Below are 27,050 nucleotides of genomic sequence, written 5' to 3'. Positions count from 1 at the left end.
CTTTTGGGGCAATTCATTGGGCTGGCAACTATATAGCAACCAGCTATAACCGGAACACAAAAAAGATCATTTATGTAAGATTACCTTAAGAATCTAGGGGTCATACGAAGACTATTTATAACACTTAAAAATGAAGAACAGAAATGGCTTATTTCAGTGTGAGCCAAGAAAAGAGTGATAAGAGGTGGAATCTCAAGAGGGACCATAAGGGGGAAAAAAAAGCGAAGCCCAGGGACTTTTTGTTGTTATAGTCTACATGTTGAAATCTGGGTGGTAACGACGTGGAAGAGACTAAGACAGAAATAAACGAGTTTGGTTTCCTAAATCATTTTCAGTTCTTCATATCTTTAGATAAATTGACAATATCTTTATTGGAAAATATTGGAAAGCAAGTTATTTGCAATATATTTTTATATTCCTTAACTGAAGAAGAGCCTTTAGATCTATAAGAGGCCTTTATAAATAAGCATTACATATTTTAACCTTAAAATTTTCACTTCCCCAAAATAAAAGCCACTTAGCTTAATAAATTATACATTAATATGCATTCTTTATTCATACAGAATCCTTTCTTCCCTTTTAAGGTTTTACAGTTTTCACAAATCTATCATTTATTTCAAGTGATCATAATTTAAATAAACTGTAAACACTTGACAAGTGCTAATTACACGATGAGAACAAAAATAGAGAAATCAAAGATCCAACACAGATGAAGAAAATGACCCCAAATTATTTATCATGGTAGTGCTAGGGTAGAGATATGTATAATAAAGGTAAAGTGGTAGAAACTGTGAGAATACTTAAAAATACTGCCCTACAGAAAACACAAGACAAAGGAAGCAAGGCAGAAAATAGTTCCTCAAGTTTCACTGTTAGTCTTGTGAACAAACAACAGATCTACTCCTCAAAGTCTATGCCTCACAAATGAAACAACAGAGCTTTCTGGGTCAACAGGGTCTAAAGCAAGTCAGAAACCCATGACATGTGCTTCCACACAGGATCCTGAGTAAATAAACGTTTAGCAGCTCTGAAGGCCTGTGCTCCTGTCATCATGACCCACATTTCTTATTTTTTCTCTTAAATATATGCAAGAGTTTCCTTACTAAACACTCAGGTAATTTTGAGTCAGCTCGCTTATCTTTCTCCCCGGTACATTTACTTTTTTAATAACACAACGCAGTGTAACAAAACTACTGCCCAAAATATAATAATTGAAATACTATAAACAAGTAGTAATGCATTATGTTTTGGATAATTAGTTATTTAAAAAACATGCTGGCTGTCAAAAGGCTGGCAAGAGTCTCCTTGCCAGTTGGCATATTTTCCAGTTACCTAAACACCGAAGTCAGCTGAGCGGCAGGTTCTCCTTCTGACCCCTCTTGGCAGGCTTTTACTATGTATTGCAGGTTGTCTGTGGCTAGCCTTTTAACTAGGAGGAAAAATTATAGCGTTATACATTTTGTCTGAATTGACCATCTGGATCCTCATTTTTATAAACACTCTTGATTTAGAAAAATATGTTGTTTTCTTAAAGTATATATATGCTTTCTTGTTATTTCTCAAAATAAAATAGTTATGAATTTTTGTTTTGTTCCAAAGTATATTTCCCGATCTCCCTCTTATATTAAGAAAATATAAAAAGCTCAAGTCTATTTTTTATGTTATAACTGAAAAAATACATGTGAAGATACATCTTTCTCTTAGAAAAGAGCCCATGTTCAAAAACACAATACCATACCAATCCTGCAAGCACTGTTACATACTGGCAAAAGACAGCATTTAATAATTCAGCAGACTTACAGATTATTTTTTAAAATTCATAAGCATATTCCTCCCAGTACCAAATATATATGTAGCAAATTAGAATCCAGAACTTGTCTTCCTTTAAAATTAATCAAAAATAATATACACACAAATATCTGTATATAAACTATTTTTGATGCTACTTTCCTTTCAAACGACAGCAAAATTACAAAAAGAACATTTGTATTCTTTAAATATTCAACCAAATCCTTTAAAATTGTGCACTTGTACATAAAAATGAAAAAAAGTCAAGAAAGAATTTAAAATATTTAACATGTTCCAAATGCTATTAAATTTTTGTTGTGTTGTTTTTGGCCCATTAAATATAAGTTAGCTGGCGGGGAAAGTGCCTTCTCTAAGAATAAAAATATTTTCAGAAAGTGTAATCCATTATAGCAGGAGAAGACATAGATGCACATGTACTTAAATTAATATTTAGTACATGTTTTTCATGACATGAATATAAGTAGATAAAGAAGATACAGCATACTTGTCTTTATTGAGAAATTAACTTCTCATGTTAGATACAATTCTAGAGAATATATCTGGCTCTTTTTAAAAGACATTTTCTTGAAAAACCCCAAAAGCTCTTTGATGGAAAAAGTACCAGAACCTGAAGAAATAGCCTTCATAGCATATGAGTAGTTAGCACAATTTTTTTAATGTCAGCTTTATTGAGGTATAATTCAATATCATAAAAACCAACCTTTTAAAATATAAGTCATTGGTTTTTAGTATATTCACAGTTATGAAGCTGTCATCACTATCTAATTCATAACAATTTCATCACTTCCCCCAAAACCTCATATCCATTAGCAGTCATTCTCCATTTTCTTCCTCCTCCAGTCCCTGGTAATCACTAATCTACTTTCTGTCCTTATGGATTTGACTCTTGGGAAATTTCATATAAACAGAATCATGGACCATCTAGTCTTCTGTGACTGCCTCCTTTGTCTTAGCATGTTTTAAAGTTCACCTACATTGTAGAATGCATCAACACTTCCTTTTGACAGCCAAATAATATTCCACAGTATGGATAAATCTATTATTTATACATTCATTAATTGATGGACATTTGAGTTGTTTTCATTTTACTATTACAAATAATGCTGCTCTGAATATTAGTGTACGGAGTTTATTTAAAAAATATTTGCTATTTTTGTTTATTTCTTTAATTGCACTGAGCTTTTTTTTAAAACTGGGTAATCTTTTCAAAGTTTTTTAGCTTTATTGTCATAGTATTCATAATTCTCATAGTATACAATTCACCCACTTAACATGTACAATTCAATAGTTTTTTTTATATATTCACAGAATTATGCAACCATTACAAGGCAATTTTAGAATATTTTCTTTACCTTGGAAAGAAACCCCACACCCTTTAGATATCATTCTCCATCCTCTGATATCACTCCCTGTCTTCCTAAGCAACTAGTCATTTACTTTCTTTCTCTATAAATATAACTATTCTGGACATTTCATATATTGAAATCATATAACATGTGGTCTTTTGACACTGGCTTCTTCCATTTAGAATCATGTTTATTACAAAGTTCATCCGTGTTGTGGCATATACCAGTACTTTGCTCCTTACTTACAGCTAAATAATATTCTATTGTATGACTAGATTACATTTTAAAACTCCATCAGGTGATGGGCAGTCTACCTTTTGGCTTTTAGGAATAACATTGGCACAGACATTAATGTACAGTTTCTGTGTGGACATCTATTTTCATTATCTTGGGTATATATCTAGAAGTGGCAATGCTAGGTCACATGGTTATTCTGTTTAACCATTTGACAAACTACCAGATTGTTTTCCCAGGTGGCTACACCACTTTACATTCTCAACAGTAGTATATGAGGGTTCTGATTTCTTCACCTTCTCGCCAAACCTTGTTATTATCTGACCTTTTTTATTATACCCAATCTAGTGAGTATGAAGTGGTGGTATCTCGTGTTTTTGATTTCCATTTCTCTGATGAATAATAATGTTGAGTACTTTTTCAGGCGTTTATTAGCCATTTGTTTACATTCTTTGGAGAAATGTCTATTTAAATCATTTTCCTATTTTTAATTATTTGTCTTTTATTATTGAGCTATAATAATTCTTTATATATTGTAGAAACAAGTTCCTTGTTTCTACATATAAATTACTTGCAAACAAAACATTTTCTCCCATTGTCATCTTTTCACTTTGATAGTGTCCTTTGAAGCACAAAGATTTTCATTTTAATTAAATCCAACTTTCTCTTTTGTGGCTCATGCTTTTAGTGTCATATCTAACAATTCACTACTAAATCCAAAGTCATTAAGATTTACTCCAATGCTTTCTTCTGAGAGTTTTATGGTTTTACCTCTGATATTTAGGTCTACTTTAAGTTTTGTATACAGTGTGAAGGTATACATTTATTCTTTTACATGTGGCTATCCATGTGACCCAGCACATTTTGTTGAAAAGACTATTTTCCCCTTATTAAATCATCTTGGCACCTTTGTCAAAAACAAAACAAAAACCATAGACACATAGATTTATTTCTAGATGCTCAACTGTATCCCATTGATATGTTCATCTTTATGGTAGTACTACATTGTCATGATTATTGTTGCTTTGTACTAAGTTTTGTAATTGGAAAGTGTGAGTCTTCCAACTTCTTTCTTTTCAAGATTGTTTTGGCTATCTAGGTATTTTGCAATTCCATATGAATTATAGAATTGGCTTGTCAATTTCTACAAAGAAGTCTGCTGGGATTCTGGTAGGAGTTGCACTGAATTTATAGATCAATTTGAAGAAATAATCTGAACAAACAGAAAACTCTTCCTAGATGCATCAGAGAATTGAGGTAATAGGACAAACTGCTGCCCCCAAATCTGAGCATACAGCAATTTGTCAAATTCAGTTTAAATATTTCTACTGGTATCAGCTCCAGCAGCAGGCTTCTGGTCCTGGTAAGCTCTCTTCAGTTTTAATTAATCTGACAGCTTTTTGTCCAAAATAATAATAGCAACAAGTATGTGGTGATTATATCTTATGGATAAGTGAAATGAATGATGAAATGTTATGAGAGACAGGAGAAAGGAATTGGAAGTATTTTGTTAAAGGTAACCTGCACTACCATGAAGGAATATAGTGTTATTTGAAAGTGAACTTGGATTAAATATATACTACAAATTCTGGGGCAACCATTAAAAATACAAAATTTAAAGAGTATCTTTGATGTGCTAATAGAGGAAAGAAAATGGAATCATAATGTGCTCAATTAAAACGTTAAGAGGGCAGAAAAAGAGTAGAATATTAAAAATATCAAGAGCAATAAACAGAAAAGTTACACATAGTAGATATTAATCCAACAATACCAATAATCGCTTTAAATGTGAATGATCTAAATAAAACCAATTAAATGGCAGAGAATGACAATGGATAAAAAAATAAGACCCAACTGTATATTGTCTACAACTGTGTCTACTTTAAATATAGACACAGATAAATAAGAGGGAAGGACAAGTATATAGAATGCTAACACAATTAAAAACAAAACGGTAGTAGCTATATTAATTTCATACAGGTAGCAGACTTCAGAACAGGTAGAATTATCAGGGATAAAGAGGTGCATCACATAACGACAAACTGGGAATAGAAGAGAACTGCTTCAATGTGATGAAGGGCATCTATGAAAATCCAACAGCTAACCTCATATAAGATGGTGAAAGATTAGATGCTTTCCCTCTAAGATTAGGAACAGGACAAGGATTTCCACTCTTGCCACTTCTATCAACATTGCACTAGAAGTTCTAGTCAGAGAAAGAAAAGGAAATAAAAGGCATCAAGACTGAACAAGAAGTAGTAAACTACCCTATCTGCAGATGACATGATTCGTATATAGAAAATCCTAAGGACTCCACTAAAAAACTATCGATAAATAAGTTCAGCAAAGTTGCAAGATACAAAATGAAAATACAAAAATCAACTGTATTTCTATATACTTTCAAGGTACAATCTGAAAATGAAATTAAGAAAAAGATTCCATTATAATAGCATCAAAAAGAATGAACTAGAAATAAATTTAACAAAAGAAAAATATAAATTGAAAGAAATTAGAGAATATGTAAGTACATGGAAAAACATGCTATTTTCATGGATTGGAAGAGTTAATATTGTTAAAGTAGTTATACTCCCCAAATTGACTTACACAACGCAACTCTGACCAGAAATGCAGTAGACTATTGGCAAGCTGATTCTACAATTCATATGGAATTACAAAGGACCCAGAATAGCCAAAATAATCTTGAAAAAGAAGTTGGAAGACTTATACTTTCCAATTTCAAAACGTAGTAAAAAGCAACAATAACCATGACAGTGTGGTAGTGGCATAAAGACAGATCAATGGAATAGAACTGAGAGTCTAGAAATAAACCTACACATCTTTTTAAAATTTTGTTTTGTTTTTGACAAAGGTGCCAAGATGATTCAATAAGGGTGGGAGTGATCACTTCCAAGCTCTTTACATGTTGAAGTGGAAACCAAAAGATCCAACTATTACTGAGGTCTAGTTCTCCTTCATGTTTTTGCTTCCTATATTTTGGTGCTCTGTTGTTAGTGCACATGTTTTGTTAAATCTTCCTGATGGACTGACCCTTTTATCATTGCACAACGTCTTTATTTCTAGGAACACTGTTTGGCCTAATACCTATTTTGTTTGCTATTAATATAGCTACTCCTACTTTCTCTTGTCAGAGTTTGCATGATGTATCCTTCTCCATCCTTTTACTTTCAATATTTGAATCTAAAATGTTTCCTGCAGATATAGTTAGATCTTTAAAAAAAAAAAAAATCTATTTTGATAATCTCTGCCTTTTGACTGGCTTGTTCAATCCTGTCACAATTAATATTACTATTGATATAGCTGGATTTACAATAGTCATTTTACTTTTTGTTTTCTAAATGTCTTGTGTTTTTTGTTCTTCTACTACTTTGAAGTATGCCAATTAAATCCAGTATCTGCTCTCGCTGGCAGCTTCTTTTGCCTGCTTTTTTCCCCTGTGTATGGATCAGACTTCTCTGTTTCTTTGCATGTCTTATAAAGTTTTTTGTTGAAAACTGGCCATTTTTTTTAGTGAAGTCTACTTTTTCCCTTCCAACTGCCCCTTCAATGTGAAGCCTCTAACACTGCTCCTCAGGTGGTGATATAACCTTAGGTATTCCCAGCCTCCACTGGAAGACAATGATTTTGATAGTGTTCTCTTAGTTCCTTTCCCTGACCACATCCAACTGTTAAGCTCCATTAATTGCTGGTTGTTACAGTATTATTTTTGATAATGCTTAGGCATAAATTGCTTTATGGACTGAGCTAATCAAGTTCTGGCTGTTTTAAAGGGGATAGTTACTGAGGTCAGTGTTGGAGATTTGTTTTGACCCAAGGGCTCTATCCAGCTGTCTCTTTCACAAATTCTCTCACCAAACTAGCTAGTCTACACATTCGCTTATATCGCCAATGATTCTATTATTTTCCTACCTATTGCTTTTACCACAAACATCACTGTTTTTTGACAGCACCTTTAGGCTAGAACTTTTTCACTCTGTTGCAGAGGAAGTCAGTTCTTTTGGAGGAATTAAGAGTTACAGGCAAAATCTCAAAGGTGTAGTTCTGGTGCTGGGGACAGGAATAATGGTACTTACTACTTTCTGGGTGACACACTCACCTGAGGAGCTGAATGCTAGTGGAAGAAGGGGCAGTAGCCTCAACTCTCCTCAGCTTGCTTCTCGTGGCATGGAACACCCACCTCTAAGCTGTAGCAAAAATGATCGGCACCCCTATATTCTTAGAGTCAAACTCAATGTACTGCAACCATCCCATAAGTGGGGACTGAGAACAATGGAGCCCCTACTTCTCAGCCATGCTCGCCTAGAACATAACTTTAGCATCAGGTAGTGTGGGGCAAGGATAAGAAATATTGATATTTTGTCTCTCACAGGATGACAGCCCTCCTACTGGCAGCTGGGAAGAGAGGGAGCCCTATGTTTTTGGATTTACCAGTCTGGAATAGAGTTTGTCTTATTGAGCTGGGAGAAGAGTAGGAAAGAGGGGTCTTGGTTCAAGTACCAGACTCTTGCTGTTCTTACTAAGTTTGAGTAGATTTTCTTAATGTATATCCTTATACAGCAAATTTCCAGAGAATTTATTTCCAGAGAATTTAAGTGTTTTCTTTTAAGTAATTTTCACCAGTTTTGCTGGAAACAAGTTGGCAGAGTTCTTTATATTGTCATGCCAGAAGTAGAACTCCTCAAGCTCTTGTGTACAGGTTTCAGAATGGACATTGTTTAAAACACTCTTGGGCATATACCTAGGAGCGGACTTGGTAAGTCATTTAGTAACACTTTCTATAATTTCACAAATGTCCTTTTAAACACTGAGACTACAAGGAGAGTCAGAGAGAATTTTCTCCGAGACAAGCATACAAATCTGTGTTTAATACTGCTCCCTCAAGGTGTGGATGAAAAAGGGGCCACATGCTAAATCTGACAATCTCAAGGGAGACCAGCATGGTCTCAGCAGTTGAAATTAAATACATAGAATGGTCTGAACATAAAAATTCCTAACTAAAGCAGGTCACGGTGGGTAGTCACATCCTAAGCCTGTAGCTTTCCTGACAAAGGTCAATTTTTATCTTAAGTAATCCTATTATCTTTTTGCGTCTAACATAACATCATACCTTTAGAATGTCAGAGTAATCCCTTTTTTCCATACCCCTCAGTGTACAAACCCACTGCACTAGAGCTGGAGACCACAGAGCCCCCTGTGGTTATCTTGTCCTAGGTATACCATCTCTATGTGCTGTAAATGTTGATTAACTTTCCTGTACCCATCAATGTAAAAAGTATGTATCCCTCCGTTTTACTTTTTATTTAATCCCAAAGACTTCTCCCCTTTGCTTTCTCCTGCCCACTTAATCTCCCACCAACTGATTTTACGTAACAATCTTTATGTCTCCTCCTGCAGTACAGCCCACTAGTTTACACTGAGTCAATCACCGAGGGGGAAACCCTGGTTTGTCTTTCTACCAATGGACTGAGACCTGCCCCCTCCAATTAGAACTGCACATTTGGAAACCTCATTTGCATAAACCTGGAAACTTTATAACGGATGGCCTCCACTTTGTTTTGGTGGGGGACACTTTAGGTTATTATCTAAATCTGTGTCTTCCAGGCTACAGTTCCGTCTGCTCAAATAAATGCTTTTTATTCTTTATTGCAGTCTAAAATTGATTTCGGTTTACACTAGAAATGAGCAGTAAAATTCACCTTCCAAACCCTGGTCTCCTTCATAATAAATACTATCATCATCAAAATAAGAAGCTAGCTAAAATTTTATATTATCTACTCTGTCTCAAGAAATTTTGTTTTGTACAAACTTTCACTGAAGTGAAAAGTATGCATAAGTTTTCAATGAGGCAAAAAATTTCTAAAGAGTATGGGGTCCATCTGGGTATTCTTCAGTGAAAGGATGGTGCTATTAAGTAAGGGTATCCTAAATTAATATACCACAACATTTTTCACAAAACCAAGCTTGGGAACAGAAAGAATATCTTAAATACTAAAATAAATAAGGATTAAAACAAAATATAGATAATTTTTCTGCGATGAAACAGAATATTTCAAAGAGCTGTTTGAGCTTTCAGCTATCACTTTGGGCACTGCCCTCAGATTCTTCAGAATACATATTGTACTCACTTTTCACAGCAGTTAGAAGTACTTAGGTATAAGCATTGAAGAAGTCCTGCCCTGAACAATCACATTATAATGACACACATACATATACACACACAGCATTCTATTTACATTAAATAACTTCTTCAGGATAGAACTATGACTACTATTCTGCATATTACCAATAAGCTTATTAAAGCATGCTACTCACAGTGGGGATTAAATAAATGGTATTTTAAAGAGATCACGGGCAGTAAGGCTGAAGAGACAAAAGGAGCAGGATCAAAGGATTCTTAAGGTTTGCCCAAGAAATCAGCTTTGATATTCTAGCACAAACCTGAACAGAAGAAAGTACGCTGACCCCTCTTACCCCTCATCACTTAATATTTAACGATTTGCATTTAATACTGGAGTCAGACTGAACAAATATTCTTTAAGAGTTAACAAGTCTAATCAGAGGAAGTAGCCCTTAAGTAAACTATTTGCTTGGGGGAAGAAAGTAAACTAAATGAAACTAGACTGAAACATGTCAGTTTTTAACCATTTTATCATTCTCAACCTCAGCTATTAACCCGGAGTCTGTTCTTTAGCCATGATATATATAAACATATAAAATAACCAAATATTTTCCTAACTATTTCTTAATTTGTGAAGAGAAAAGCATAACAAACTCAAACTTACCTTGGAGTTCAGTGACCAACACCAAGCATTTTAAGATGCCAGGGAGGAGTAGTTCAACATCAGAAAGGTCTATGTTAGTTTCTTTGAAGAGTTGGAGGATGAAGGCCAGAATGGATGCTAAGCGAGGAGGGAACAAGAACCCTTTAAACTCAAAGTAGGATTTCCTGGAAAGAAGCACAACTTAAGTTTTTTCTTCTGTTTAAAGTTTCAATGGAGCAGAATCAAATGATATATACTTTATAAATACTGGAAAATTTACCCTTCCCCCAAATTAATAGAGCACAATTTCTAAAAGTATGTATATTTCACCATGCTATCTTCTATATACATAAGATTTTACAAGCAATGACTATATATCCGATTTTGAATTTAATCAAAATCCAAATAAAAATCTAATTGCTAATCTGTTTTTTTTCCTTTCTAATATAAATGTGATCTCCTCTATCAGCTCCTCAGTGATGCAACATTTTCTCAAATGTAAAATCTGCATAAAGAAATATCTCCTCACATTTGTTTATTTAGGAAGTTGGGAGGGGTCTTATTTTTCCAAATCAATAAGAGGAATTAGCTTAATAAATCTTAAGAATTAGCTTCCTACTCTAGCTTTACCTCTACCCTTCGCTTAGGAAGTAAAACAATCAGAGAAGTAATTTAGGATTTAAATTACTCTCAAAGAAGGACAAATTTTAGCATTAGAACTCAACATAGATCACAAAGATAATTTATCCAACTCACTTTTATATCTCTACCTCTTCGGACTTGCCTCAAAATAGGCGTTCAGTGTACATTTGTTAAGTGAATAAATCAAAGTGGGAATTGCTCAGTTTCTAAAAAGTCTAGACAATATGAAAAATTGTCAAATGCATGTAAATCTAAACTAGACATCCAGATATATTTGCAAAGCAATAGTAATTTGCCAAAATGAAGCACAGAAATCATTAAAAATTATAAACACCTTAAGGGCAGATACTATGTCTTCTTCATTTCTACTCTATACAATAACATGAACAAATACTACGTATTAGAAGATTCATTCACTCTTTGAGGGCAAGAGTTTTGTCTTTTTTGTTCACTGCTGAATTCCTAATGCATAGAATAAACATTTATTGGGTACTATGGTACACCAGGTACAAGTCTAAGAACACGAATGTAAAGTAAAATATGGTCTCTGAAAGCAACAGGCTCAGTGTCCAGTGGAAAAGCTGGACAAGAAAAAGACTATTATAATATAGTGTGATAGGTGCTTTGAAAAATAAGCCCAGAATTCTCAGAAATTCAGAAGAAGAGCTCTAATTAAGATGGAGAAAGGCAGGAGCAGAGAAGCATAAAATGGAGAAAGACAGAGGTGGCAAACTCAATTTCTTTCCTAAGTATTAAAAACAAAACAGAACAAAACAAAAAGGAATTGTTATATTTTTGAGTCTTCAACCAGAAATCATGAGAAAAATGTTTTCACTGGTAAATAGGCAAGTCAGCTAAAGCTGCCAGGATCCTAAATAATGGGCTTTTAAACAGTTTATGACCTTAAGGATTTAATTTCACTTCAGCACTTATCATTCGGTTTGTATTAGAATTAGTTATACCATGTCTCAAACACAGTGGTAGAACACTATACAATCTTATTGGGAATTCAGAATCAAGTAAAGCAAAAATTTTACAATTCTTCAACTAAATTGTATAGAGCACATGACTTCAGAATAAGAAGCATTATGGTACAATGAAATATTAAGTGTAGGTCTTATAAAGTCTAGGTAGAATTTTGTCCAGAGGGATGACACTTTAATGGAGAAAATGGTATGAATAAAGCTGTAATGTAGGAAAATGTAAATCATTTTGGAGGAACAATAACTAAGCCAGTCTCATTAGGATTTGTATATGATGCCATGGAAAAGTTAAGTGTCATATCATGGACAGCTAAGGAGTATGGAGTTTTTTCCATAGGCAAAAAAGAGCAAATGAAGGTCTAGGGGTAGGAGACTGTCATAACAGATCAGTATTTCAGGAAAAGTAATCTGGGGACATTATTTAGGCTGTACTTAAAGAAAAGACTAGAGATAGTGAAAATAGAAAAGACACTCTAGCAATAGTCTAGGTATAAGCTGAAGAAGGAGATGAGAAAAGAAGGGAAGAAAATAATCATCTGCCAAAGAACGGCAAAGGAGAGGGAACGAAGATTATAAAGCTTCCAAATCTGGTAAGCAGAACACTCAGAACATGAAGGAAAAAAAAAAAAAACAGAAGGAAGAACAGATTTCAGATACAGAATTCTGCAGAACGGTGATGAATATTATCAGGTCATTAAAAACAGAAAAAAATACTAGATAAGAATAATATATATCATCATAGAATCTTAAAGTTTAAAAACTGAAGTTATATGACTAAATACTCTATGAAGACAAAGAAAAGATAATTTCTATTATTGAATCTTCTAATGTTGCAGTTAAAAGGTATGACTTTAGTAGAGAACCTCAGAAGTTTCATTTATTTGTCTGCCTAATAACAACACTGAGTTATTAAGGCAGAGAATAGATTAACAAAATAGGACTTTGTATAGCTTCCTTTTTCATATTAGCAGTCATATATTTACTTATGATCTTTTATAAAAATAATTACTAAATCTTATATAGTATGAAATACAATTACTATTTATCTGATAAAAACTAAAATATGTAAGACATATATAAGGAAAATAATTGGCTATGTAGAGAGAAAATAAGCAATTTAAAGAGCATTGTCTTAGGCTGCCATGAGCAAAAGTCATTTTAGAAATCTTAGACAATATTTCTCAGGAAAAAAAGTTTCCAAGTGACCAGTATCCTAATGGATGCCAATACTTCTGAGATTTTTGTTACTTTTTAATAGATTAATAAATTGTAAATACCACTTATTTTTAATATTTACAGGTACCTTATGACATGTACAATGCATTTCTTTAGAGGTGACATCAGTGCAACGGTGTCCGAATTTCTCAAAGCCAACAAAACAGGATGTTGTCCAAGACTTAAAACATGTGGAGAAGCTGGAAGAAACCGCCCAATATATTGCTCAATAACATTCCCTAGCAATTGGTTCAAATAGGCATTTGAATTTTGAGACTGACAACGCACGATACACATGCCCTACAAGAGAAAAAAAATATTAAAAGGTAAAGTTAAAAAAACATTTAGGACTTACTAATTTAGTCCCCCACATTAATACTCAAGTCAGAATTTGTAACTTACACAGTCAACAAGGATACTGCCCACTAGTAATCGATAATGTAGATAATGTTTATACGAAGTTCAGGGAGTTGTTGAGCTTGGTAGCTCCTGTGCTCTGGCATCTAACCAAACATACTTGTCTTTGGAGCACACCCAAAAGAAGCAGGGGAAAAGTGTATGAAGACAAAGGAAGCTTCCATTTTACTCCCATTCTCAAAAACTTTGACCACCACATTTCAGTGGTCATTAGAGTAAGACTACAGGATTTATGCTAAAAATCTTCCCTGTTAATAAATGCGATACATTTTTTTAAAAACATTAACAAAAGGAAAGAAATGTAGATTATGATTTGGAATGAAATTTATTATGAGGTTTTCATTTGACAGGCACTATGTGACACAGTTTATATTCATTATTTCATTTAAATTCCTCAAAAACTATTGAGTTAGTGTTACTGTAGCTTCAATTTTATAGCTGAGGAAACTGAGCTTTAGAGAAGTTAAGAGCTTGATCAAAGTCACACAGAACTCAAGATGTCGTATTACATGTCTGTTTATTGAATCCTTTCCATTTACACAGAAGTTAACAAAATATTTTCATACGGATTACAGCATTTGATACTTACAATTAAACTAATATCCTGAGAAACAGAATTTTTTTCTGCCAATGTTACTAAATATTACATATTACTAAATACAAATAATCGCCAACACAACAACAAATCGTGTTCTAAAAGTTCACTTATAATTTGGTACTTTGATTCACAAAGTGTTTTTCCGGAGAAATAATTAAAGATATCATTCCAACTCAAGTCTGCCAAATGGATGAATAACCAAATTTTTCAATTTACAACTTTGGAAGTTTATAAGAATTCTTATTAAATATACAATTTTTGTTTTAAGAGGGTCACATGGAACAAGCACACCAGACTCTCCTGCCGCCCACAACTCCCCTCTACCTGTCTTTGTTTATCTTTCAGCTAGTGGACACACTAAACTATGTTTTAAATGCTATTATAAATACAAAATCAAAGAGCCAACTTTAAAAGTCTTAGAAATCGTAAAAATCTGTTTAAAACACTCCATCTGTTGAAAAGACTGCTTATTACCTAGTCGAAATCCATTCTCTCCTTCCTCCTCAGCTTCCCTTGCTGAAGCCCAAATTAAGCAGCACTTATTTTCAGTATCAGACACTAATGAATAACAAAGTACACCCCCAGCCCCACCCTTTCTTCTGAACGACAGATCAGTATATCCAAGTGCCTATTGGACATCATTACCTAAATATTCTCCAGCACCTCAAATTACAGCCACTGTGAAATTCTTACCTTCATCTCTTTATCTCTAGAATTTCTCACTTCCGTTAGTAGCACTACCATTTACATAAGCAGCCACTCTGGAATCTAAAAAGTGTTCTATTTTTTCTATTGCTCCACACACTCATTCAGCAAGTCTTTTTGACTGGAGCTCTTAAATATTTCTGAAAACTACCGTGTGAGCTCTATACCCACTGCTTTCATTCAAAACCTTCAGATAATGAACAATTCACTGCCTTCCAAGTCTTCAATCTTACCTCCACATGGACCAACTATCTTAGATATTGCCAACGGAATCACCTTTCTAATATGTAAATGTGTTACTCCCACTTCTCTGCTCAAAATCCATCAATAGCTCCCATGTAAAAGAACAAGTCCAAACTCCTTATCATGGCATATAACGCCCTCCAGCATGTAGCTCCTTCCATTATAAGTCTCCACCCATAAGAGAATTATTTGCTTTTCCTCAGTGTCATATTTTCTTACAAAAATCAGGCCCTTTAAATGCTGCTCCCTCCGACAGAAATAGAACTTCAACTCATATCCACTCTGCTTAGACAAATAATATCTTTTTCTCTCACATCTCCTCAATTCAGTTTGGCTGACAAACAGCTGAGCCCCTAAGAAAAATATTGAGCATGCTACTAGTGTGTCTATGCTAGTCAGCCTCCTCTCTTAACTTTAAGCTTATTGAGGGTGGAGATTTTGCCTTTTCCATCTTCATTTTCAGAGGCAAATACAAAGGGAATTAAAAAATTGCTCAGCGGAATTGCCACATGTACACATTAACAGAGAGATTACAATGTATGGTTTTTAAACCTGCAGCTAGTACTCTGTTTTAAGGTAAAGTTTCAATATTTTTTAAAAAAACTTTTAAACAACCACTATACCTGGAGATACAAAGGAAGACTCTTCTGAATTGCAGTAAACATAGGTGCAGGCAGCTCCTTCTCTTGCTGGAACACTGAATGTGGTAGCAGTAAGCAATCTATGATCCGGAATAGTAATTTTTGGGCTTTAGAGGTGGCAAAAATCTGTGCCCATGATTTAACAAGAATTCCTAACAAAGAAGAGTAATAATAGCAGTTAACAGTTTTCTTATAAATGGAAAATTTGTCATTTTACTAAAAAATTTATATTTTAAGCACATAGGAACAAATTAAAAGTAGGCAATAAGCAACATTATGAGTCAAAAGACCTATCAAGTCATGTATTTCACTAAACAGACAAATTTCAGAGTTCTGGGCCAATAGAAAAGTAAAGATTTCTTTACTACATGAAATATATTACGGTTTCGAGTCTGCATTTGATGTTAGTTAAGCTTAACAAATGAGCACTCTTTGTTTAATAAAGTAATTAAAAGCAGTTATATAATTCCCAGTAGAGTGTATTACTGCTATTGAGGCCTCCCTTTATTGAAAAAAAGAATTTAAAAGGAAATCATTAAGTGCTTGTCCAAAAAGCATAGTGGTGCATGTACCACATAAACTTTTATATTTTATTTCATCTTAGAAAGCTAAAAAGGTGATAAAATTCAGCCATTTTCATAAAACAAAGTTTAAAATTCAAGCTCTGAAGGAACATAAAAATATGCTTATAGAAGAGTATATTGATGTTTAAAAAAAAAATCCAACCAATAATCACTTCTAAGAACAACAAACAGCAACATTAATCTTCTGTTGTAAAAGGAAATACAATAATCAATCATAAAGAAACACAATGCTCACTTAGCAATATTTTAAATAATGCTGGCTTGCTCCTCACTTTTCCAGTAGGTGAGAAAACTTCAGAATGACAGCAATGTAAAAAGAACTCACATTCTAATTAACATTAATATACCCACACGAGGAACTGCCATCATCACTGACATTTGAAATGATTCATATCACTCTTAGGTGTCACACAGGTATTAACTTATAAAAAGCAAGGATCTTCCGACCAAAAATGCATCATCGACCCTTGTATTTCACCTTCTGCAATAGTTAAAATGTTTTGCTGAAGACCTTAAGTTTTATAAGTTCATAGAAGGCAAAAGTGATACATTTCACTGCTGTAACTGACCTGTACTTTTTTTAAGTTTCAACAAAGAACATTTGAGTGTGTGTAGTAGTGAAAATGCAAAGAAAGAAAATTTTTAAGTAAAAAACTTTGGGAAAGGTTTAAATATATAGTGTAGCTTTGTAAGAAAACAAGTCATTTTCCTAGCTATAAAAATATTACTTATTTACTGATGAAGGTAAAAATATATTTAAAAATTGTGGAGAACCTACCCCCACAATTGAAAGAGAGCTGCACTATGAAAGTTCTTATGTAATTACTTATTTTCTACCGTATGCATATATTATGCCTTAAAAAATGAGGACTGGGATCATTACAATACATATTTTTAAAATGCATAGTTAGAAAATAACTTTGGAACATCGTTTAGGAACATTAAAAAATGCATTATGTACTATTAGCAATATTTCTAAAATTATTGGATTCCAGAAATATATTTATTTGGTATATGCCATCCCCTACAATGGAGAAGCTCTTCAACTGATGTATATCTCCAGTTTCTAATCCAGTGTCTGATACATTCTTTCTTTCTCTCTTTCTCTTTCTCTCTCTCTTTCCCTCCTTCCCTCCCTCTCTTTTTCAGTAAATGGTCTTATTTGTTTAAAATACAACATAACAATAGGAATAAAAACTTCAAAAAATATGGCCACTACCACGAGTAAATTTAAAATTTAGTATGGGCATGCTATGTACGCAAATAATTATAATAAATGTCAAGCTACGAAAAATGTCATAAGGATGGATGGAGCACAATCAGGGAGATCAAGTTTACTTGGGAGTGCAGGAAGGTGAAACATTTGGGCTAGATACTAAAGGGACATGGGTAGAATTTCAACTACAAAGACAAAAGAGGAAGAATGACCAATGAGAAAAGGATGATTAAAAGGAAAGGCATGGAAACAAAAAAGTAAAAGACATGAATAAGAAAAACCAAAAAGCTGATACAAAGAGATTACTGATAGATCAATCCTGCTTTCTCAGAAATTACTGATCTACAATTAAAACCCAGATACCTTAACCTGAAGTGTGATTTTATTAACAGTTTGCACCTTGCAAATGAACAGTAGAGGTATCCCCAGTTAGGAACTGGCAAGGTAAATAAAGCACAAAATTTCAGTGATTAAACTCTCTTTCAAGTGGATATGATACCCCAATCCTGAGTGCTTAACACAGGTTCGAGCTCTCAAAAGTATATACTTGCTATTTCTCCATTTTGTTCTAAACCTTTCTCCATATAGAAGACAATAAATTATCTGTCCCTACTTTCTAATGAATTAAATGAGCAACACTGTATCAGTATACTCTATTTCCAGTCTCCAAGGTTTAGACAAAAAGAAAGAATACAAATCTACCCACTAAATTAAAAATCAACCATGTAACAAAACAAACAAGGTCCACAGTTCTTCATAAGGAGACTTCTGCCCTGGGTCTACATATCACCAACCCAAAAATGATTCTGCGGTCCCTGATAAAGCTATCATATGTTTTGTCAAATAAAAATGTACCCTGAAATCATACATTTAGCTTGGCAGACTAATAAACTGTAAGCTTAAATGCTGAAATACTTATTAATCTACATTTTACTATGTTAAATTTATAGTAAATTTTCACACACATTTTTCTCTAAAATTAAGATGCCTGAATTGCTACTATAGTTTTCATTATGTTCTAAATCATCCATATTTACGCATTTTCACATTCTCCTTTATCTTTCACAACAAAGAAAAAGGTTTCAGACAGGTCAAATCAGATTTATTCACATGTTTACAAGATCAAAGAAAAGAGATATAAGGTTTCGGCCGCACACACAAAAAAAAACAAAAAACTTAAATTCTGTATAAAAACTTCTAGGGAAATCCTTCTCATTTTCCTTTATCCAGTTCCTATTTTTGGTTAGCAACATGGTTTTAGTGAACAAAGGTATTCAAATTACTGACTTCCTAAAGCAGGATGAACTCTGTTGTTATAGAACAAGCATAGAAAAAGATTTCTTTTTGAGAGAAGAAAACAGTGCTGTGAGAAACAAGATATAAAGCATAAATATCTTTAGTGCTGTAATAAATTCTTTACTGACCTCCTTCATAACCATAAAAATAAAAGAAACTGATGGTTTTCTGGTATTTTAAATTCTAACAAAGCATAGATAAGCATTAAAAAAAATGTTCCTTTTAATTATCCAGGTATTCACAATATGAGTGATTCACAACAGGCTACTGACAGCGAATTGGTGTTGGCATATTTTCTGTAGTGATCATAACTAGTTTTAATATTAACACAAGCATAACAAGAAAAATTCTGAAGGGAGGTGGGGCAAGACAGAGATATACTTGAAAGCCAACATTTAAGCTAAATCACTCTTTCAGATTATTCTTATGCTTGTATGGAGAATAGTGATTAAGCCAATGTATTAGTACATTCCTATCCATCATGATACCACAGACTCAAACTCAGAAAGTTTTAATAATGTCGGAAATACATACCCATCATCCTATATGTCAGTTGCAGCCCTGCACTGCAATTTTTTTTTCCCAAATAAGGTTTTATATATTTTAATATTTCACCAAGGTATTCTAAGGACTTTTCGACCATGGCAGATTTATCAGAAAGTTTTTGCAAATTCCCATAAGTTATACCAACAGCCTATAAATAAGGAAAAACATGATTTAGCTTTCCAAGTTTTATACAATACAGACTTTGAAATATAAAGATTAATTTTTCTCTCTCTACACACAACATACACACATCTACCTTATATTAAAGCCTTCATCTTTAACTTTCCAATTGTTCACAGCAATTAAAATGCAACTAAAAATAATCCTTTCCTTTTATGATTAAAATAAAGGTTAAAATAAGAATTTAAAAAATCAATTTGCCAATAATTATTCATACGAGATCTGACTCAGCAAAGCATTAGTAAAAATATACATGAAAGTGATATAAAAGAAGCTTATAATCAAATCACACTGAGAGTTCCAAACATCCTGGTTTACAACTGGGAATTCGAAATCCCCAGATTTCTATAAGAAAGACTTATATACAAGGTTACCAAATCCTTACAAGACCTCTATAAAGTTCAGCTTTGTGATGAATTTTTTCCCCTCAGAATTTTCTTTATGAGTCATTAGATGGCAGTTTAGATTTCTCAAAGGACAAAAGGATGAGGCACAAAGAGTAAAGATGGCAAAATGGGAAGGCGATAGAAAGAAATGTAAGATGAGGCTGTAAGAACAGTGAAGTGTGAAGAAGAAGAAAGGAAATAAAGAATAAGTTGAGGAAGGGTGACAATAAGCAAGAGGTGAGAAGTTACAAAAAGAATCAAGAGAACTGGCTAGAGATGGGTTAAGACGGTTTGAGATGAGCAGTAAAGTTTTTAAACCATTACTGGGAACTTACAGTGGGCTTCAGTGACCTAAACTGGACACAATGGCAGCAATATATAGTTATGTAATGTTTTTTTACTGCAGCTCTCAGCAGATAAGTCAAGGAGAGAAAGTAAGTGGTTGTACCAAATCAAGGTTGAGAGATTGTAGGTATAACCGAAAGACAAGGATGGAAGACTGTGAGGGTGTTGGTAGGGGCAGCTGACGTGAGGCCCCCATGGGGTATGATTAAGGTGGATAGGGAATGAAGTGAGGCCTTGAGAGGATGTTGCACTTGGAGAAAAGGGAGTGGAAAGTCATGATGATGTCAGTCAAACAGCTGGAGGGGGACAGGTGGTAAATAGTCAAAAGAGCTTTCAGATGCTCCAAGAGATGCCGTGGCTCAAGGATTAGTCATGGAAGTGGGAGGATTAAACAGTAAAAGTAAAGATTATTGAAAGACTACTGGAGAAGTTTTGAAACAGAGGCTTCAGGTAAATTATCCAAGGTGATATTAAAGTTAGCCATGTTGAAAATAAAATGTGGGATGGAGGAAAAGATAAGAAACTTAGTGAACTTGAGTAAGGGACTGTGAGATAAACGGATGAGAACAACAAGAGATATACTTGGTGAATCCTGTTTTTGATTTAGCTCTCTGCCCTTGGTTCTCTACACTCTTTTCCCTAGACCAGAAGTTTTCAAACTTTTTGTCCCATTTCCCTTTCATACTCTTAAAAATTGAGAAACTTAAAGAGCTTACTATTATGTCTATTGATATTTACCATATGAAAAATTGAGAAAAATTTAAATTATTTAAATTTATTTAAAAATAATAAACATTACATGTTAATGTAACATATTTTTAGTGAAAAATAACTATTTTCCAAAACAAAAAAAAACACTTAATGAGAAGTGGCTTTTAAAAACATTTTTCCAAATCTCTTTAACATCTGGTTTAATAAGACAGCTAGATTCTCATATCTACTTCTGTATACACTCTCTCCTCGCAATATGTTGCAAATGAAACATTTTAGTATCACAAATATATGTAGCTGAAAGAGGAAGAAGTGTTTTAATACATTTTTCCGATAACTGTGGAAATTCCTCTTTGATATTATGCCAAAACTTGACAAGTAGTAGTCCTTAAAGGTTAGTTGTAATATGGAATCCCAAAACCATATCAATGAACATTTTGTACTCTATTAAATTGGTCTACCTTGCTCAGTGAATTTTATACCCACGCATGCTTTTTAAAAAGCCTGTATTGGTCATTTGGAAAATTTTGGTTCACTGGGTTATGCAGCTTCCCAATCAATGCTGACACATTTCATTATCCATATTAAAACAATCATATTGGTTAATACCCCACCACTGTCATCTGAAAAGTCTTTAAGTATCAAGAAGCTTTCAAGCTCATGATTACAAATATGTTTTCCAAAATTCTAATTTTTTTAAAAGCTCATATGTCATTAGCAACAACTGCCATCAGTTGTCTTCTTTGAAGTGACAGGCTCATTTCACTCATTTTTGAGAAAACGTCTGCCAAATACCTAAGTCTGAATAACCATACGTTGTCGGTTCTTTCAGGATAAAAGCAGTCAGTTCATCAGCTTGCAACTCAAATGATCACATAAGAGGTTTTTATTTAGACAACCATTCAGCTTTGGTATACAGCAAAAGTGCTTCATGTATACTTCCTATTGTTCTCACAGAATTAAAAGGACCGGAACTCGAGTCAAAAATCTAATAATTTTTACTGGTTCTTTAAGGACATTCTTAAATAAAACTGGCTTTTATTTTTCTCTTATGATTGCATGAAAATTATCATGACTGCCAGTATATTCTTGGGCCATAGTGTTGATTCGTGCTAAAGCTTTTGCACTATTTGTGCAAATATCAATATACTTTTGAGCTTGTAGAACTCCTGAAAAGGTATCAGTAATTCCCCAGAGATCTATGAAACACATTTTTGAGAACCAGTGCCCTAGATCTCAGTATTTCTCCAATGAGCCTTAACCTCCTGAGACTATTTCTCAGTGCCTTGACAATCACTAAATACATGTCATACTATCATTCCATGCAGAAAAGAATTAACATAGCAGGCCCAAGACTGCTCTTCTTAAAGAGACCTACTTGAAAGGTTGGCCTTTGGCTGATGTTTTGGGACCTTAGTTTTCCCACTATTTCCTGATAAGAATGGCTCACTGAGCCTAAATTGTTTGTGCAAACAATATAGTTTATGCTGAGCACCTGCTTCCCTTCTGGGAGTCTGGAATCTTGTAGGTGGCTAGGCAAAGACAATCTATGTGACCAGTCCCCATTAAAAACCTTGGACACTGAATTGCTAATGGGCTTCCCTGGTAGACATTTCACATGTGTTGTCATAATTCCTTGATGGAAGAATTAAGCACGCCCAGTGTAACATCTGGGAGAGGCCTGGTTTCTCCAGACTTCACCCATGCACCTTTTTTCTCTTTGCTGACGGTGCTGTGAATCCTTTCACTGTAATAAATCATAGCTATGAGTACATCTATATGCTGAGTTCTGTGAGTCCTCCTAGTGAATCTTAGCACCTGGTATGATCTTTGGGGACGCCTGATAAAACCTCAAATCAAACAAGTTTAAAAGTGAACATCTTACCTACTTCTCCCCGACCCTAAATCATGATATTCCTATTTCTCCTTAAAAAATCATCATGCTTCTAGTTATAGTATTTATTTCATACATGTTAAAAAATTCCACAATTCGATTTTCTATTTCTTCTAAATCTCCTTATTTTCTGGCCAGTAGGTCTCCCAAACCTTTAATCTATTCTACTGTTACTAATTTTCCTAAAAGTCATTTAATCAAATCAGACCTACTTAAAAATGTATAAAGGCTTCACACTGTTCACAAGATAAAATCCAAACTCCTTATACTAAGATGCTCTGAATTCTTAACCTACTGATTGATCTATCAATTGGCACTTAGCATGTACGGTCTTATATTATTATTTAAACCTCTTTATATATCTTGTATTCTCAGACAAGTAAAAGTTCTTTATGATCAAGGACTACTTCTTTTGGTTCTTCAAATCCCTAAGAAATTCCAACATAACACTATCTAGCATTTAGTAAACACCTATTATTTACTGATTGATGAAAGAATAATTAATATGGACTGGATTAAATTAAAAGAGCCTTTGAAAGCGATCAGTGAAATGCATGACTTCTACCTCCCTTTCTGGTTCAGGATGGCTCCTTGCATAGGTGGTTAATTAATTATAGGTTGAGAGCCAATCAACAACTAAATATAAGGCTCAATAGAAATGTGTATTTTTACGTATGCATATCCTATTACTAAATTTTTTAAGATTTATGTGACATCTCTAATTGTTATACAGTTGTATTTTAACTTAATGGAAACCAATGGAAGAATTTACATTTATGAAAAGAGCTTATGGGCTGTAATTATTTTCAATGCAGTTAATACCAACTGCTTCGAGGGAAAATAAACCAACTTTTACTGCGAATAGCTTAGATAACCACAAATGCAAACACATTAACAACCTAAAGTAGGCTGTAAAGCAAAGACTATCATATAAGATTGATTCCTACAAAATTAATAATTGAAAATAAAATGTTGAATGAGAATATTTATTATGAAGACAAAACAAATGGATTGAATGTTAAAGTGCCAATTACGCTATCATATGAAATAGTTGATGCTTATGCTAAATAGAATAAAATTTTACTATAAAATGTACAGTTTGCTACAGGATGGTAAACATTAAGTTGGAAGTATTACAAACCATATACAAGGAAATTTAGTTCTCAAGTACCTGAAGGATACTGTTATCCAGCAATTTCAGAAATAAGATATTCCTACAATTTAGGTCAGCCTTAGTGTAAGGCTTTTATGTAGCATTCTTTACTCTTATTTCTTATTACATGTAATTTTTCTGCTATCCTTAAGAGTGAATTGTACTATACCTTAGATTCACATTTTTATTCCTCCAAAATTTTATAATTTCGGGAACCCCATTTTATGATTCAATTTTAAAAATTCCTTTTATAGAGAAACACTGTGAACATTTCAAATTTTTCTGAAAAATTATCATAATTGATCTGGACAATTATACTAATAAATAAAAAAATACCTCAAGGAATTGAACAAGTGCTTTTTTAGGGTCTTCAGGGATGGGGACATATTCAATTTGTGCCTTTGAGAAAATATTCTTTACTTCTGAAAGTTTAAACAGCAACCTTGTCAGTTCAGCCAACTGTTCCATGTACTCTTTTTCTGTTAAAATAAAATGACATAATATTTATATATTTACTATTTAAGTTTATATGTTATAGATATATGAATGAGAGTGGAAAGTGTAGCATTCTTCATTTATAACATAATTTCTTTTAAAATTCAAATTTCTACATAATTAAAAAACTTTAAGTTTCCCTCACTAAGGAAAGGTTTTGTTTGAAAATAAAAAAAACAAACAAACACGTACTTGTGAACACTGTAGCCTTAAAAATCATTCATATAAAGCCAACTGATATAACAACATATTTGAGTAAATCTGGAGCATTTTCTCAGACCAGGTTTTGTGCAATTTAAAAATGGCATTAAAGAATAGCTTTAAGATAAGGCATGTCCTACAACCAGAACTGTACGGGATATCAAAAAAAAAGAGTTCAAGTATCACTCAGGAAATAATAGTAAAGCAGAAGGCAAAATATCTAATATAAAATGGGAGAGAATTATTCATAATTAGATACTTTTCTTTTTAGGGTTTTCAGTGTGATATCTGGTGATTTACTTCATTTTTCCATTTTTTTGTGTGTGTGACTGGTTTCTTCAAGGTAAAAAAAAAAAAAAAAAATGCTTGTCACCCAAGAGCAAGTTTTTGTTTCTGGCTTCCAAGAAAATAAGTTCTTTTATCTTTGAAGGAGAGAAATTTGTCATATATAGCAACAGGAAAATGTCAAGAAAAAGAAATAGGCTGCAAAAGGAAATAAATTTCTATTTATATTCATACCTATTACAAATGTTTTTTATTTTTCTCTTAATTTATGTAACAAAACAAAAAATTTTAAACATATTTAGCTATCTAGAAAGCAAGATGCTTGCAATACTTACCAACTGCCTGTTCAGGGTTCATATCAATTAATAAATCATCAGGTTCGTAGAGATTTTTAAAGTACATTTGCAAAATGCAACGGATCCATGATCTTATAGTTAAGGTTTGAAAAGATACAGAGCCTGAACAAGAAAGTGCTTCACATAACATGCTGTAAAGATAAATTGATGGATATTAAAAACAAAAACAAAACCCAACAATAAGTTCCCTGAATATAAAGACTAAGAAATAAAGAAAAACATTCTAACATCCTCACTTCTTGGCCTCACTTATTTTACAAACACAACTAATACAGACATGCATTGCTGAAAATCAACACTACAGACACATACAAAAAGATATTTTAGATAAATATTTTTGCTTTCATTTGTAATGTTTAATTTTTAATTTTTTTTCCACTGATGGCATATGTGTTGGGTTTATGCTAAGGGAAAGAGGTAAGGAAGAATATGGTTAAAGGAGGGAAAGCAAAGAAGGGGTTTGATGAGATAAGAATGAAGAAAATGGCAAGTGCTATAAAAAACAGTAGCCGTTAGAGTAAACAGAGTAGCGGTCATGACTATGTATATAAGAAAAAAGTTAAAGACAAAGAGTATTTCTGTGTGGATCTCCTGACTAATCCCATGCCCATCATCCCTTCCTTTCCTGCTCCCCCACCACACAGGCAGTCATCATTAAAGAATTCCAAAATAAAATCTGACAGAAATTTTAAAAATTTTATTCTACAAAGCCCAAGGCCTGGCTAATTTGATTTCTAGTCATTTTATAAGTGGGGGTAGAAAAAATGAGGATGGTCTTATGCTAACTATACAGTGTTATGCAAAGTCAGAAATTTAAAAAATATATATATACGTAATTCTAGAAACACTGTTTTGAATTACTTTGAATATAAATTATCATAAGAATACACAATACAGAAGCACTTCAATTGGTCATTTATTATCCATGAAATCTTCCCAAAGCTATTTAACATCTCTGCACTTCTTCAACTGTTACAAAATAATACACTAATATTATTCTAAGACTAAAATAATTTCAGATAATTTCAGCAAGTGTTTAAAATATATTATATGTTAGTTGTTATTACAGAATTTACAAGCTAGAAAGGATCCTAAAAGTAATCCAATTGAAGTTGAACTCTTTTACTTTACAACTGAAAGCCAACGAGAAAATGTCTTAATGACTGTTTAATGAACTTCTTTATGAGAACACCTCACTAACTTCACTACACTTAGTCTCTTAGGTTTGTATATTTATTTTACTTTCCCTCATCTTAATATTCTTATTCAGATCTTCCTGATTACACAATTTCTACTTTAACTTTATTGTATATTTTTTCTATTCAGGTTCCTCAGATCTCTTATGTAATGTGGCAAGAGGTACCTATAGATAAGGAAACCAATGTCCAGGGTAGTCAAGTAAGTGTCTTGTTAATGATCACCCAAGTTGAGAGTCAAATCTTTAAAAATCTAACTGTAAAAAGGAAAGCCATCATTAAATAAAATTTCAATAACATACTAATGTCTTATGGATTCAGATATTAACTGCATAATTTCTTTCACAATGGTGAGTGTAGAAAGGTCATTTAAGGAATGACCTTTCAGGGAATATGGTATTCCTACAAAAACGGTTTTGAAAAAGGGCTTAAGCAGCAACATTAAAAAAAAAAAAAAAAAAGGCAGACCACAAAACCTGTTAGCTTTCCTACAACTGGAAAGATGCTGAAACTGCCAAAAATGAGACTATAAACTGCCAAAATGAGACTGGTAAAGACCAGTTTCTTTTGTGAAAATTCTTACCTTCCTAGTGT

At 33.2% G+C, this 27,050-nt stretch overlaps 1 protein-coding gene across 3 annotated transcripts in view; it reads right to left on the bottom strand.

Moving 5' to 3' along the window:
• Window positions 1-27,050, bottom strand: part of MMS22L (MMS22 like, DNA repair protein) — a 113,198-nt gene that overhangs the window by 1,485 nt on the left and 84,663 nt on the right. For all 3 annotated transcript variants that reach the window (XM_039853183.1, XM_039853184.1, XM_039853185.1), the window contains exons 17-23: window positions 25,240-25,391; window positions 24,260-24,402; window positions 19,243-19,402; window positions 15,595-15,764; window positions 13,097-13,308; window positions 10,190-10,353; window positions 1,333-1,429 (exon numbers count right to left, since the gene is read on the bottom strand). In XM_039853183.1, coding sequence (XP_039709117.1) covers window positions 1,333-1,429; window positions 10,190-10,353; window positions 13,097-13,308; window positions 15,595-15,764; window positions 19,243-19,402; window positions 24,260-24,402; window positions 25,240-25,391 — 1,098 coding nt within the window. The remainder of the gene's footprint in view (window positions 1-1,332; window positions 1,430-10,189; window positions 10,354-13,096; window positions 13,309-15,594; window positions 15,765-19,242; window positions 19,403-24,259; window positions 24,403-25,239; window positions 25,392-27,050) is intronic.

This window comes from Pteropus medius, unplaced genomic scaffold (assembly GCF_902729225.1).
Source record: "Pteropus medius unplaced genomic scaffold, Ma_sr-lr_union100, whole genome shotgun sequence".
Lineage (NCBI taxonomy): Eukaryota > Metazoa > Chordata > Mammalia > Chiroptera > Pteropodidae > Pteropus > Pteropus medius.
The sequence above is the reverse complement of the archived record's forward strand: the minus strand, read 5'-3'. Positions and strand labels throughout refer to the sequence as shown.